This window comes from Canis lupus, chromosome 27, assembly GCF_011100685.1.
Source record: "Canis lupus familiaris isolate Mischka breed German Shepherd chromosome 27, alternate assembly UU_Cfam_GSD_1.0, whole genome shotgun sequence".
NCBI classification, from domain to species: domain Eukaryota; kingdom Metazoa; phylum Chordata; class Mammalia; order Carnivora; family Canidae; genus Canis; species Canis lupus.
The window spans coordinates 8,627,669-8,644,175 of NC_049248.1; the positions used below are offsets into that span (position 1 = coordinate 8,627,669).

General features: G+C 39.7%; 1 protein-coding gene across 1 annotated transcript; it reads right to left on the minus strand.

Moving 5' to 3' along the window:
• Positions 1-2,547: 2,547 nt before the first annotated feature.
• Positions 2,548-14,529, minus strand: NECAP1 (NECAP endocytosis associated 1). The gene is made up of 8 exons (XM_038576681.1): positions 14,372-14,529; positions 8,549-8,649; positions 8,288-8,392; positions 7,519-7,600; positions 6,585-6,693; positions 6,315-6,498; positions 4,620-4,722; positions 2,548-4,286 (listed from the first exon to the last, which is right to left on the minus strand). The coding sequence occupies exons 1-8, from the start codon at positions 14,464-14,466 to the stop codon at positions 4,238-4,240; spliced, it is 828 nt and encodes a 275-aa protein (XP_038432609.1). The 5' UTR covers positions 14,467-14,529; the 3' UTR covers positions 2,548-4,237.
• Between the last annotated feature and the right edge of the window lie 1,978 nt (positions 14,530-16,507).

Below are 16,507 nucleotides of genomic sequence, written 5' to 3' on the forward strand. Positions count from 1 at the left end.
ATAAGTTGTCCAAAGTTAAAAAGCCAGTAAGTGGCAGAGCAAAATTTTGTACCAAGGCAATCTGTTCCCTCCCAAATCCATGCTCATAACCACTACTACACTTTATTACCTATTAATCATCTATTTTGATGGGGAGAGGGCCATTACAATTAATAAGTATATTCCCCATCCAAATATTTAAATATTAAAGTCTAAAGAAGGTCTTATTCTGTACTTCATTTTCTTCCTAAACAGCTCTTTTTTCTACATTCTCAAAAATACTGCATCAAATGTATGTTTAAACTCCATAGATATGTCCCTTGAGTCTTCATTTATGTCTTTCTTCTTAAACACCTTCTCAGGCACCAGGTGTCTGAGCAGCATTTCCTACAGCTGTGCTGGAGTTGCTAGAGGGAGCCCGCCCTCTAGTGGTCCCATGCTGATATGCAGCCAGATTCAGCATTCACAGAAAGTGCTCCAACGTTCTCTTTCCTATTATCACAGGTTCAGTGGCAGGGCCCACGTAAGAAAAAATATTAAAAAGCAAGTAACCCATAATGGGTCTTAACCATTACTGTATTTAATTGAGGGGATAACACGATCCTCAGGCTGAGAGGGCAGAACAAGAGGTCACTCTGGACAATTATTTTACTCCCAGCTCAGATACAGGCAATTCAAGTATACTAGAGCTTTATAAAAACATACTACCCCTGTATCTTGATGTCTTTCAAAAGGGGACTGAAAATCACTACTGCAAAATCTGAAATAAATGCCAAACTATAAAATTGCTGTGAAAACAATCACAAGCCTCAGGTTCAAGGGACCTGGAAATAAAGATGACTCTCTTTGCTTTGCTTTTCTCAAGAGAATATGCTCCTGAGTAGATGTCCTACAGTCACAAACCATATGTATTCTCTTCGTGTAGTTAAGAAGCAATAACAGAAATGGATTTTCAGAAGCTAGAAGATAACACATAACCAAAATGTAATGTAATCTAAGTTACAATAAAATGAGACAGCTACCAAACCTACCCACAGCTGTGTTTTACGATATCATTTTTCTTTTCCCAGGTCATAGGGTTTATGTACCCAAGTAAAATTTTTCTTCATCACTGCTTTTCTGAACCCTAAAACTGACAGACTCTGGAGCACATAAAGATTTTCTGCAACTATGACAAGGCATATAAGGAATGCTTAACATCATGTAGCTAGAACAATCCTGAGAATGAGTAAAAGAAGGAATATACCCAACTTATTGATTTCTAGTCCTTCTTCACTGAAATCACTATTAATTCAACAAGTATTTAATGAGCACCGACTATACAAAAAGGTATTTGGAAAATACGGTGAGTAAAATGAAGACATGGTCCTTATATTCAAAGAATCTACAAACTAATAAGAGAATTTCAACAGCAACCCAAATAAAACAAAGAGATCATTTTTTCAGACCAGGAGGATAGGTAACATTTCATGAAGTAGTATTTGCACTAGCTTTATGAAATGGAAAGGATTTCAACAGGCAGGAAGATACCCTAGATAGAGGGAATTTTAGCAAGCATTCAGTGCTCACAGTGCTAATGGCATCTGAAGAATGACTAGTACCCTAGTCTCAGGAGCATACTGTGAGTGGAAGGGAAAACAGAGTTGAGGATGAAATCGTACTATGGGTTTTATTCTGTAAGCAAAGGAAAATCATTAAAGACAATGAGTCACGGAAGAAAAGGCACGAGCAGGGCTGGGTTTAGGAAGAGGATTTCTGGAGGCAACAGGTAAGCTGAATTGGAGCTAGAGAAAAAGAAAGGTAGAGGCAAGCCACCTGTCTAGAAGGTTATCAGAATGGAGGAAATGGAGTAATAAACGTTCACATTACAACTGTGAAGGGAGATACAAATGTTTAACTGAGGGGACTGAGCTATAAAAAAAAAAAAAAAAAAAAAAGATTGTCCAATTTTTCCCCAAATAAAACCTGAGGTTTATGATACACTTCTATCAATGACGGTGCCTCATAGCCTCAGTAATGATAAGAAAGGCCATGGTTAGGAAAGCCATCTAGGCTCTACTCTAGGAGAGCAAATGGAGGAGGTGCATCAGAATCTCTGGAGGGAGCAGCATGTTATTAAAAAAAAAAAAAAGGAAGAAAGAAGGCTAGCACATGTATCATTCTGATTCACCTTCTGTGAAAAATCACTGAATGAGAACTCCAAGATCCTTCTGGGTTCCAAAGTTTATGGTTCTGAATCAGTTCCACCTCTTACACTGATTCTCCTCATTTATGCTGATGATAGTTCTGAAATATGAGAGGTGGCCTAGATCATGAAGACAATCTGAAGCAAATGAAGTGAACTGTACCAGCAAATAAATAACTCATATAAATGATCTGTATAAGGAGTGCTCTGTGGGTTTAGAACCATGAGCGTACAAGTCTAACCCGAACTTAAAAGCCCTATTTCTTAAGAAAAAGAGTAATAGATATAAAATGTCTGTTTATTACCTACTGGCCCATTTATATTGGATCAGTTATATTAAAAAGGCACTGAAATAGGCAAACCAAAAGATAAAGGAGACACTACCTTTTTCCACATTTTTAATTACCATTATTGCACCAATACAGCATACGCTTTATATACATATATTTTAAATTTCATTTTTAATTTCAGCAATTCAAATACATAATATATTATCATCTTGAGAATACAAAGAACACAACATGGAGGAAGATTGAGAAAATAGGTTCCCAGTAGTTAGTCACTAGTGATTCTATAGAACTTTCCATTTAGTGTTTTCTATTCGAATTTTAAAATGTCCTGCCATGGCTCTGTAAGAATAGAGCTGCCTGGAACAGGAGGCAATGAAAAAAAAAAAAAAATGGACCCAAAGTTAAAAAGTCAAGAAAGAAATCCAGAAGAGAGAATGCATTTTGAAACTAAACATAAGACTCCCTTCAGTCCGAGTGTACACATCCAAAGAAGTTCTAAAGGAAGAAAAGATATCCTCCCAGTTCATTCTAAAATTGCCCATTAACGAACAAAATAGATAGTGCCCATTCATCTAAGAAAGGGAACTCTCTTCACAGCATCGTAAAAGGAATGGTGGGGTAGAGGGAAGGGAAAGTGGTGGGAGAGTAAGTTGCTTCTGAGATGCCCTAGGTGACAATGTATCAAAGCCATCACTCAGGCAAACCTCTCACAGCTAGCTTCATGGACTCTCCGAATTCCTTCATAAATGATGATGTATGGAACAGCAGCTTTCTACTATTGAAGAGCTAGATGGACTGAAAAATAAATGTTTATGGAAAGGGGCCAGATACCCAGGCAGCAAGGCAACGTGGGTACTGAAAGAGAGTTACGTGCTTTCAACCCCTCTGCTCTACATATCAGGTTAAAAACTCTAAACCCTTCAACTTCAGGTCAAATAATAGGGCAAATACAAAGTAATGCCACACTTCAAATGCAGCAACTAGATGGAGCTGCAAGAAAGTAAACACTTCTCTACAACCTAACTTGGGAAACATGGTCCCCTGAATCTCCTTCATCCAAGAGACCCACTAGTCAACGATGTTGCACCATTCAACAAACAAAAGAACAGTGAAAGTGCCACCGACAAAACCCTCTTAGCATAGGAAGAAACATGTAAACACATGACAGGGTGATGGAGCTGCACCCAGCACTGGATATTCACTGAGCAGGATAAGCCTGAAGGAGGATATATAACAGAGACCCAGGAAACGGGTCTCTCTTCATACCTATCCCAATCAAAACTCTGAATTTGTAAACACTGAGGTCACTCAGTCCATTTTTAGGGTCTTAGGTTAATGGAAAAGGAAATCTCAAGGTTTCTGTCTCCCCTGAAATTGCTAAATAGGGCTTCACAAAGAGGCACACAGGGTCATGAGATGATTCAGAATTAAGTTAAAGAATTGAAATGATGGAGAAAAATTTTACAGATGGTAGAGTTCATTCCCCCCTCAAAGAGACATGGCCTTCTGGGCCCTGCATAGTCAGCCACAAGTATGATAAGACCCACTATTCCCCTGCCTTACTAGTGAACAGGAGATAAGGACATACTTTCTTGGCTGTACAGCAAGTAACAACATAGGGGAGTGACATAAACCAATTTGAATGCAATGGAGAAGCTATGAAAAAGATTGTCCAGTAATTTTGGTTCTGGGGAGAGAAGGGGTTCCTAACTTCCCTCACAGATTGGTGCCCTCAAGGTCATTTTTTTCTTCAAGTCTGTCCTTAATGTCCTGCCAATGCTATTCAGAACTGGACCCAGTTGGATGGCTGTGGTGCCTGGTTTGGAACAGAGCTGCAAGACAGGAGAACAGAGAGAAAGCCAAAGAAATTAGGATAGCTACTCCATTCTTCAATGTAATAGCTTCCGAGAAATTGCTGCCCAGAATTTCTAAAACTCTATCTCCAGAAAATCTACTTATTGAGGCTTGATATCCCACTTCCAACTCCATCCTACAGCTTTCTTACCCCACCATCCCCAGCACTCCTCTACTTCCTTACCTAGAATTCCTGCCAAGCACTCTGTATGACCTGCAAATGCCCTGCTTTCCCAGAACAAGATTTCATTTGACTGTAACATATCCTCTGTACCCTGAATGAGAGTACTGTGGTTTCACTAGGCTCATACCTGGATGCAGTGCTAAAGTCTCCCCACAAGTCATTGCTTGCAGAAACTGGAGCTGGTGCTGATGTCGGGACAGGAGCAGGAGAATCCAAATCTAAGAGGATATCTGAACACACAGTAAAGAGAAAAAAAAAAAAAGAAAAAGGAAAACATAAAAATCTTAGAAATAAAAATGTATTATCAAACAAAAAGCTATATGCAAATGTTCACAACTTTATTTGTAATAGACAAAAACTGGAAATGACCCAGATGTCTTTCCATGAGTGATGGTTAAATATGCTGTTGTATGTCCACACCATGAACCACTACTCAGCAATAAACAGAAACTATTAATATACACAACTGGGATGAGTCTCAAGGAAATTATGCTGAGTGGAAAAAGCCAATCCCCAAAGGTTACGTACTCTATGATTCCATTTATATAACATTCATGAAATGATAAAATTACAGAGATGGAGAAGAGATTAGTGATTGCCTAGTTAGTGAGAGGGTGTGGGGCAGGATGCAGGAGGTAGGTATGGTTATAAATGGATGACATGAGGGATCCTTGTACTGATGGAGCTGTTCTGTTTTCTGATCATGGTTTGTACTGATGGAGCTGTTCTGTTTCCTGACCATGGTGATGGATCTAGGAACCTACACACGATAAAAGTGCATACAACTAAAAACACACACATACACACAAATGAGAATACATAAATCTGGTGAAATCTAAATAAAATCAGTAAATGGTATTGACATCAATTTCCTGGTGATATTTGACTTTAGTTTTGCAAAATGTTATCACTTAGGGGAACGAGGTAGAGGGAACAAAGGATTTGTCTTATTTTTTACAACTTCATGTGAATCTACAATTATCTTAAAAATAAAAACTTTAATTAAAAAAATAATAAATCTTAGACATTATCCCTAGAGAAACTTATGAAAAGTAGGATATAACCATTTTTACCTCAAAATTCCAGAAAGAGAAAGTTTATTCTTAGCAATCAATGATATAAATGCTCTGCATCCCCACAATACATTAGGCTAAAACTCCAGATTCTACTATCTACTTCTCTAATCTTTGAAAAATTTCTTTCCAAGTTCTAATGTTCTCATTCTCGAAACAGAAATAACTCTATTCTTTTTCCCACCAGATAGTACAGAAGAGTGAAAATATATTCATAAACCCAGGTGCTGTCTAATTTTCTCCCAACTGCCTTTGTGAAGAAACAGAAAAGATTAAAAAATAACATTTACTAAATGGCTACTATGTTTCATGGATCACGCTGGGTGCTGTCACATCATTTAACCTTTACAATCCTGGGGCAATTTTAAAGTCTCCATCTTGAGATAAGGATATTCAGACCAAAAAAATTAAATAATGTTACTAAATCCATTCAGATATAAAATAGCAGAGTTATGACCAAAATCTTAGTCCATCTGATTCTCAAGCCTACTAGCGTCTAACCAAGGTACAATGAAGAAATTAGTCTTTTTAATATCTATTCATTTTCTGACAAAGAACCTACCAAATACCATGACTCTCAGTTCATTAGAGAAGTTTTAATTCCTTACTAGAGGCTGCAAGAATCACCTTGTCAGTACCAAGTGCCATTTATTAGCAAAAACATCAACTCTCTCTTTGGCAAAGAGGTGCTACCCAATTAAAACCTAAGATACGATGATTCCTCAAAGTTAAAATTAATATAGATTTACCTGCATCACTACCTCCATGGTTAGATTTTGGAATGGGTGGTGGAGTGACATGATTGCTGATAGCAACTGAGGAGGATGGTGGGGGAATAGTGACTTTGCCTCCAGGTGGGGGTGGGAGCAAGCTTAAACCCCCAGCCCCTGTGGTCTTGGGCTTAGAAACACCTCCCTTCTTGGTTGTAATGTTCTACAAAGAGAAAACAGAGAAGAGAAAGAAAAAGTCACAAGCTTATTATAGAAATAGAGGGAGTAGGGGAAAGAAACCATACTTACCCCAATACTCAACTTGATAGTCTGTCCTTCCTTGAAGCCCAGATCCAACTTGGGACGATTGTCCATTTCCTGAGATTCTTTGGAAATCTCAGATTCCTGCTTTACCCACCTTCAGTAAAAGAGTAAATTATCTTAATTTGGGATCACCTGAAAGCAGAGTCCAACACACAAATTTGAGTGTAACTAACTTATGTGAAACAGGATTCCAGAAAGCAGAGTGAGGGAACATTAAGAATGAGGAAGGAAAGGAAGAAAAGCCAAGAAAGAGGGCAACAGGGTTCAGTATCACTGAGGAACCACATAGAATACATATTTAACCTGTCCCTCCAGAGGGCATTTAGTTGCCAATTCCCATAATCCATGTTTGAGGGCTGCCCCTGAGGAAGTATTAATTCCTCAGTCCTTCCAGGCTGCATCCCTGTGCCAACTGAGTGGATTTCCACAATTTCAGAGTTCTGAGGCAGAAAAGCAGAATTATGCCTATGCATGCCCTTAAAGTAGGAAGTTGACAGTGTGCATGGTGCTATGCGTTACCACTGTGCCAAAACCAGGTGGGCTGAAGAAATTTTATCACAGAAATAAAACATGTCAACTATACAAAGTAACAAAACTGGCACACAACTCCCCAGAAACCTCCCATACAGCCCTGTTTCTGTATGCTCCTCTCAGCCACTTAAAACCAAGTGCCAATTCCCCAAAGATAGAAGTAAAAGCATCTCAAAACACTGTACAAGGAACCAAAAACAGATTCCAGGCTACAAGGAAAGAACACATAAGATAATGTAAAGAAACAGTGAATGGGAAGTTCCAATGCATAATGAACTAGCTGACCAAATACAGAAACCAGGAGGTAAAAGAAATAGCGTCCATTCAATTGAGAAGGAGCAGTTCCAAAACCTTTTAACCAGGTAACTAAAGGACAAGTTTCACTCACTTGAAGTGATCTTGCAAGGAAACGTTAAAGTCAAAGGCATCACCCCGATCTGTGAAGCCAATGCCAATGAAAGCACTACGCCCTGTGAGAAAGACAGAAATACTCACAATAAGAAGTATGCCTTAGGGAATATTGCAACCCAGTGAAAATTAACAGTTGCCTTAACTAGATCAAGTCCGTAAATGTGAAACATTCTTTCACAGCCCAGGAGACCACGAACTACATGCATGCAGCCCAAGGGCCAAATGCTGCCATCTTTATAAATAATGTTTTACTAAACACAGTTACCCCAATCTGTATTAAATACTATCTATGGCTGCTTTCATACTACATCAGTAGAATTGAGTAGCTACAATAGAGAATGAAAATCTAAAATATTTACTATCTGTGTCTTACTAGAAAAAGTTTGCCAACCTCTGATACAGACTATGGAAAAGCGAGAATGATTGCCCTACACATAGGTGACTTAAGGCAATCCACCAAAACCCACTACAAACAATGAATGAATAGGCAATATGTATGATTTCTTTGGTTAGCTAGATATTTTGATTTATTTATGTCTACGTATTATCACGTCTTGAACTTGTGTTCGTATCTATTACAAATAACATGTTAATCCTTGTCCTTTAGCAGCTATAGTTAACTGTGGAGAAAGGGGAGGAAAAAATTAGTAAACTTAAATACGATAAATGCAACTGGGACACACTTTCATTGAAGTGTATTACCCATCTACCTAATCTCATGTCATTCAAAATCCCAGATTCCTTACCAGTACCATCCTGGATCCGGATTACAAAGTAGCGACTGGAATCTGTCACTGTCTCCACAGCAATACCAGGATATTGTTCTACTGGTGCCTGGGCAAAGAGTTCCCCTGATAGGTAAGTAAAAGACTTCTTTAAGCAAAGGAAGTAAAAATCTATAACTATTCTGTTCACAAGTATTTCCATTCCAATCCCAATTTAAATATACTTACAAAAGTGCATCAAACTAATACTCTTAATATGTTAGAGTCACCAGCACAGATTACCTGAAACTTTATCCTCAAGTTTGATATACGCGATCTTCCCTTTTGAAGTGATTCGGAGGCGACCAGTCCAATCAGGCTGATCTAATTTCCAGTCAGATGCCCTAGGATAGGAAAATAGGAAGCCTCCAATTCACGTCTTTAATTACTAAAAATCTATACAGAATCATTTGCCATATTTGTTTCGCTGTCCTGGGTTGCTTACTGTTTCTACCTGTTAATCAATAAGAATAACTCGCAATCCCCTCTATAGAGGGTCACTGTTACATATAGCCCAAATCAGATAAATCCTTACTACTTAAGTATTGGCCAATAAACATCAATAAAAACATGTTAAGTACAAACACAAGCAATTTTTTTAAATTACCATAATGATAACTATTTCCATACCACAGATAATAATTTATATAAACAGTATTTTACTGATCAGGTAACAACAAAGTCTACTAAAGGACTTATAGTGGGTAATAGAAGCCTTCCCAAATCCCTAAATGTATTATCTTTCACTGAATTCAACCAATATCTACAGAGTGAGTATTAAGTCAGAGACACTGTTCTAGGTACTTGGGATACAACAGTGAATGAACAAAATAAAAACTCGTATCCTCGTGAGGTTTACAATAGAAAACAAACAATAAAAAAACATTAAAAATAAGTAAGACAATCAGTATCTCAGAAGATGGTTAAGTGCTAAAGTAAAAAAATGTAGAGGCAGAAAAAGGATATTGGGAGGGTAGTACAAGAGCAAACAGGTTGCAGCATTCAAGAGGGTGGCTGGGGAGGACTTATTCATAAGGTGAAATGTGAGTAAAAATGTGAAGGAAGCAAAAGTTACTTATGCAGATATTGGAGGAGCGGGGAGATTCCATGATTGGAACAATTAGTGCAAAGGTGCTATGGTGGGAGTGTGAATGGAATGTCTGCCCTCAAAAAAAAGAAGCTGCTGCATAAGAATAAAATAAAGAGATGAGGTGGAAGAGGTAACAGGGCCAAATTTTATGGGCCTTACAAGAACTCTGGCTTTGATTCTGAGTGAAGGAGAAACCAATACAGATTTTAAGCAGAGGTGAAAGATGATCTTCCTTTTTATCTGAGAGTAATTATTGTTTTAAAGATTTATTTATTTATTTTAGGAGGAGAGAGAGAGGGATCCCTGGGTGGCTCCGTGGTTGAGCATCTGCCTTTGGCCCAGGGCGTGATCCTGGAACCCCACGATCGAGTCCCACTTCGGGCTCCCTGCATGGAGCCTGCTTCTCCCCCTGCTTGTCTCTCTAATGAATAAATAAAAATCTTAAAAAAAAAAGGGGGGGGGGGGAGACAGAGACAGAGACAGAGATAGAGAGAGAATGCACTCGAGGGGAGGAGCAGAGGGACAGAATCTCAAGCAGAGACACCCTACCCCCTGCTGAGCATGAAACCAGACACAGAGCTCCATCCCATGACCCTGAGATCATGACCTGAGCCAAAATCAAGACTTGGATGCTTAAACTACTGAACCACCTAAGCACCCAATCTTTTTATTTAAAAGGATTACTTTGTTGTGTATAGAAGCAATGTAGGGATGTAAGTGCTGAAGCACAGGGATTAAGAGACCACTGCAGTAATCTAGGAGTCATGACGGTGACTAGGAAGACAGAGCAGCAATAGAGGCTAGATTCTAGATATAGTTAAAGTAAAGAAGCAGGATTTTCTAATGGATTTAATGTGAGGTAGAAGAGAGAAGTTAAGAATGACTCTTAAGATTTTAGCCTGAGCAAAGGAGCTGCCAAAAACTGAGACAGAAAGGCTATAGGTATAACAAGATCTTTCTGGGAAGAAAGATCAGGAGTTCAATTTTGAATATGCAGTTTGAGATGTCAAATATATTTTCAAGCAACAATACAGAGAAGGCATCTGAATAGGAGTCTGGAGTTTAGGAAAGACGTGGGCTAGAGATATAGATGTGCATGGAAACACTATACAAAACACTAAATACTCCTTAAGGAAAAAAAAAAAGGACACCTGGGTAGCTCAGGGGTTGGGTGTCTGCCTTTAGCTCAGGGCGTGATCCCAGATCGGGGGATCAAGTTCCACATTGGGCTCCCTGCGGGGAGCCCCTGCTTCTCTCTCTGCCCATGTCTCTGCCTCTTTGTGTCTCTCATGAATAAATAAATAAAATCTTAAAGAAAAAAAACACACACTAAATGCTTATAATCTGTGTGATAAATGAATTTGAAAGAAATCTAAGACATTTAAATATGACGAATTTTACAAAGCACCGCATTTGTGATTTTGTTTTGTCAGCATGTGAAAAAAAAAAAACAAAATAAGTTATTAATAACTCACCCTGGGGCACCTGGCTGGCTCAGCCAGTAGAGCAACTGACTCTCGATATCAAGGTTATGAGTTTGAGCCCCACGTTGGATGCAGAGATTACTTAAAAATTAAATCTTAAAACAAAACAAACTTATCCCTTAGAAACCTGAAGACTAACACTTGCAAGTTAGAAAGGTAACAGTATATCTAAACAAGAATAAGTTTAACAAGGGGATCCCTGGGTGGCTCAGCGGTTTAGCACCTGCCTTTCCACCCAGGGCATGATCCTGGAGTCCTGGGATGGAGTCCCACATCAGGCTCCCTGCATGGAGCCTGCTTCTCCCTCTGCCTATGTCTCTGTCTCCCGAATGAATGAATGAATGAATGAATGAATAAATAAATAAATAAATAAATAATAAATAAATAAATAAAATCTTTTAAAAAAAGAGAGAGAAAAAATTTAACAATGTGGAAGGAGAAAAATGAAAATTAGCACAGGTTTTGAACAGGATTTATAAGATAAATCTTTGTCATGTCCTCCTCTCTTGATGGCATGCCTCAAAGACGCTAAGTACTTGAATCTGATCCAGACTACAACGCTTAAAGGTCCTGTATTTTAATTTTTTTTTAATGAGTCATTACTTCTATCATGCCACCATGAGCTAAACATAGTGTGCTGAATATATTACAAAGAAGCCTACTAGGTATGTTTCCTGGGACAGGTTCCCTGTCTTATAAGTATCTTGCATGTCTAGTGGCCAATATTGAACGAATTCTCAATAAGTGAATGGATATTCCCAGCAGCAGTTTCCCTCAGCCCTGAGCCTTATTTCCTTTCCCACTCCCAAGACTAGCCTGAGGAATTCTTGGTTTCACTGGTCTTCTGAACTGACTTCACAAATTTTCATTTACCTCAGTAATAAATCCTTACAACCACTATGAAGAATAGGCATGAAAAGCCTATCAGCTCTGTCTCTCTAAATGAAGAACATTTACACAGTAATAATGCCTAACTTCAAAATCTAGTGTTCCTCTCACTACATTAAAACAGACTGTTGAGTTTACTATTGATTTAGATGAGGAGGAGGGCAGTGATGAATATAAAAACAGTTTTATAGGTTGGGAAACTATTTCTTAATCATGCATAACTTTCTCATCGATCTAAATTGTCATTGAAAGCTGAGAAGCAATAGCTTACACTAGGTGATCAAAGTCGTTCATTCCCTCTAATCTTATTAGTCACTCAAAAAAAGTATTCATCCTGCTTCCTAAAAATCCTAGTTTTTCCTTTAATGGCAGCCTAAAGGAGAAGTCATGCTCATAATGTAAAATGGGTTCTGTAAAAAAGATCAGACAGACAAAAAGACATAAAAGTAACATTTATTAAGCATCTATTATGTGCCAAGCATTATGCCCATTTTTATGAAAATTGAGAGGATACTGCAAGGTAATTAGTAGTATATCCATTTTTACAAATAAGAAAACCAAGGGCAGCCCAGGTGGCTCAGCGGTTTAGCACCACCTTTAGCCCAGGGCCTGATCCTGGAGACCCGGGATCGAGTCCTACATTGGGCTCCCGGCATGGAGCCTGCTTCTCCCTCTGCCTGTGTCTCTGCCTCTTTCTCTCTCTGTCTCTCATGAATAAATAAAATAAAATCTTTAAAAAAAATAAGAAAACCACAGTTCAAGTTAAGTGTCTTGCCAAAAGCAAATAAACAGGAATCTTGCTGTAAACAGTGTTCTCTTCCTTCAGTGATAAAATGCCTCTTGGAGGATAAGAAATGTCAATAATAAACATGGAAAACATAGATAACAAGAAAAAGAGGAAAATTAAATTGTTTTGATGGCTCAGTGCAGTTAACTGATATAAGGATAAAAGGCTGTGGATAAACCAGGAAGTGAACACAGAGAATACAGATGGGTGAAAGAAAGAAGGTCTTTAAAAAAAAAAAAAAACCTGAAAGTAAACAGTTCAATCAATGCTAACCTATGTGATTAAATGTAATCTACTAATTTCTTCCATGTGCCAGATACTATACTAGACCCTGGTACCATAAAATTAGGAAAGATCTCAAGTTGTTCATAACTAGACTGGAGAAGCAGAAGATAGAGCAATTAATTATAATACAGAAAGAAGAGTACTAGGACAGAGATAAGCATAGGCACTACGGAACCACACACAGAGCATTCCAAAGCCAGAATGGAAGTGTCAAGAGGGGCTGATGTCTCAGCTGAATCACACAAATGACTACATGTAACTACCATCAAAAACCATGTTGATTCCTGTTCATGGTCAACTTGGGAATCCGAATGAAAGACTGGACTACCTCTTTGCCAAAAGGTATAACCTACAGGGTCTAATGCACAGGTCAGTAAGCACAAAGATACTGATTCATGATGAATGAACCTGCAGTAAGGAGGCAAAATAATGGACACAGGAGGAAGACAAGAGCCAAAATAATACTAAATGCCAAGAGGAAAATCATGATGGTGACGTGGGTCAGAGAACAATAAGAACAATATCTTATATCCTTATATGCTGCTTTACTGTTTCCTAAATTCTTTCACATTATATTATTTCATTTAACCCTTCAAAAACTTCTTTGAGGTACATAACTAGAGCAGGTTTTATTATGATTTTTCCCCCCTATTTCACAGATGAGAAAACTAAGGCTTGGAAAGGCGAAGAGATTTGCCCCAAATCATACAGCTGCAAAGTTTTCAGAGTCCATACTCATATTTTTTAACATGCAACCCAGTTAACATGTTAACTCTTTCCACTACATGACTTCACGACTTCCTACAGCATCCTCAGAACCTCATCGTCATGAGATGATTACATGGTGGTTATTTAGCCCTAGAGAGAAAATGCTGTATTAATTCGAGAGAAAAAGCTATGGGAGAGGTCAGGAAGGGAGGGTGGGAAGGAAAATAGGAAATACTATGTTTTCATCAAGAAAAGGTACTAAAAAGAAACACAATGATGGACAACCACTGAAAACCCTATAATCATAACCCCTGCCCACTAGGAAAAGAACTGAAGGGAAAACCAAATGGTGGATATTTGGTAGCAAGACAACAGCACAGAAGATAAACTATCACCTACAGAATGACCAACACAATTACCAACAAATGCGCACTGGGTACTGGAAACGTGTGTGAGTGGGAGGGCGGGAGGGGGTTACGACAAGGGTGGCAAACTGAAGGACGCAGGAAAAAAACGAACGAAAGATGATCGGCGATGGAGCAGGCACGGCTGGATGTGGACGAAGGGGAGCAGATGGGTAACTCAGAGGGGCCCAAGGGAGGAGCGGTGGGAGGATGCAGATGGTAATTCTTTTTTTAAAGCGGTAATGGCATTCCACAGTGAGGAAAGACCAGAAAGGCACAGTAATAACAACCCAGGTGGGGAGGCTAGCAAGGTGACAACCCAGAGACGGCAGTGACAAAGGACTCGCAGCGTGCTACCTGAGAAGAAAACTGTCATCCCCGACCCGGTATGCGTGTGCTGCAGTGCCTCGGGGTTAGTACCTGTAACCGCGGTTAGAGGCCCGGGGAGGAATCCGGTAGACGCTAACGTCGGGCTTCACACACAGAACAGACTCGTACTCCAACTCGGCCGCCATTTTGGCTCTGCACTCCGCGCCACCGGGGGCGGGGCATACGAACGGGGGCGGCCGTGAGGGGTGGGGGGAGTTGGGCTGTACGCAACTTCCGCTTACGCTACTTCCGGGCGAGTTTAGCTTGGTTCCTGAAATTAACCTCCAGAGGTACGGGTTGGGGAAGCCATATTGAAAGCTGGAAACCGTGAAGCTACACTGTTCGCCATCTTGGGTAATGGCAAAACTGCCTTTTCAGCGCGTGATGCACGTTATGGAAATCTCCATTCCCGAAAGGTGATTAGGGAAAAGCGCCATCTTGCTGCGGGCTGGTGCTGCAGTGCTTAGGGAAGAGGTGGGCCGTCTTAAAATCTGGAGAATTTTTTTCTGACAAGAACCACTTTTAACCAGAGGTTCCAGGCAGAAGAGAAGTATTTGCGGGCAGCCCCGGTGGCGCAGGGGTTTAGCGCCGCCTGCAGCCCGGGGGTGTGATCCTGGAGTCCTGGGATCGAGTCCCACGTCGGGCTCCTTGCATGGAGCCTGCTTCTCCCTCTGCCTGTGTCTCCGCCTCTCTCTCTGAATAAATAAATAAATATTGGAAAAAAAAAAAAAAAAAGAAAAGAAAAGAGGTATTTGCTCGTTGGTAATCCCGAACCAGGTACCTACAGTTAAATATATGATCCAGTTGTAGGCATGGTGGATTTTAACCCTCCAGCGTCTGAATGTTAAAAATGCCCAGCCTGAGTAGTTACCTAGTTGCATCTTTTAATCTCCGTTTTTACAGAACAGCGCCTGTTGAAAAAGTTGGCCGCATTTTCAGTGTGCATTTTGGAAATCTTTTTGGAAAATGTGAACCTCTTAAACTCTTGAATGGGACCAACTCAATTCCTGACAAAGTCGCTATTATTTTATGCCCGCTATTTGGCCCCAGTCCTATTATAAGTCCTATTGAGCTCTTTCCATAAATAAGTTCTTCGCACACTTCACATGTAAACTTGCCACAACGCTATCACTTAGAACCAACTTAATAAGCAGGGTTGGCGGAGGTCAAGACCAAGGTAAGAACTCAAGTCTGTCAGGCTACAAGAGCAGTGGTCTTAGCCAATGTGTTATACTGATTAGTTGGAAACCTGCGTTTAATGATTGCGTACCTGGCAAAGTGATAATCTTAAAATTCAAAAAGACTTATGATATATATCCCCGGCAAGGATGTGGGAAACAGCTACTCTCATCCATCAGTACTGAAAATGTACATTGATACAGCATTTTGAAGAGAAAGAATTGATCAAAATATTGTATATAACTTGCAATTTAGTAAGTCCACTAATAGGTATTTTAGACACTTTTTAAAAAAAGATTTTATTTGGGCAGCCTGGGTGGCTCAGTGGTTTAGAACCTGCCTTTGGCCCAGGTGATGATCCTGGAGACCTGGGATCGAGTCCCACATCTGGCTCCCTACGTGGAGCCTGCTTCCCCTTCTGCCTGTGTCTCTGCCTCTTTCTCTGTTTCTCATGAGTAAATAAATAAAATCTTTTTTAAAAAAGAGAGATTTTATTTATTTTGAGAGAGGGGGAGAGAGAGCCCACAAATGAGTGGGGTGCAGGGAGAGGAATCTCCAGCAAACTCCACCCTCAGTACTAGAGCGGAACGCTAGCTAGAGCATACCACCTGAGATCATGACCTGAGCAGAAGAGTCAGACTTTTAACCAACCGAACCACCTGAGTGCCCCAGAGACATTCTTATATGCACAGTAAAGTAGGTACAATGTTTATTACAACATTGTTTGTAATAGTAATACAAAACAACATGAACACCTATCAATAGAAAATATACATATTAGAATATATATAACATAAAAAATATTTTTTAAAAGATTTTATTTATTTATTCACGAGAGACACAGAGAAAGAGGCAGAGACATAGGCAGAGGAAGAAGCAGGCTCCCTGTGGGGAACCTGATGCGGGACTCCATCCCAGGACCCTGGGATCACGACCTGAGCCAAAGGCAGACGCTCAACCACTGAGCCACCTAGGTGCCCCATAAAAAATATTTTAAAATATATCTTG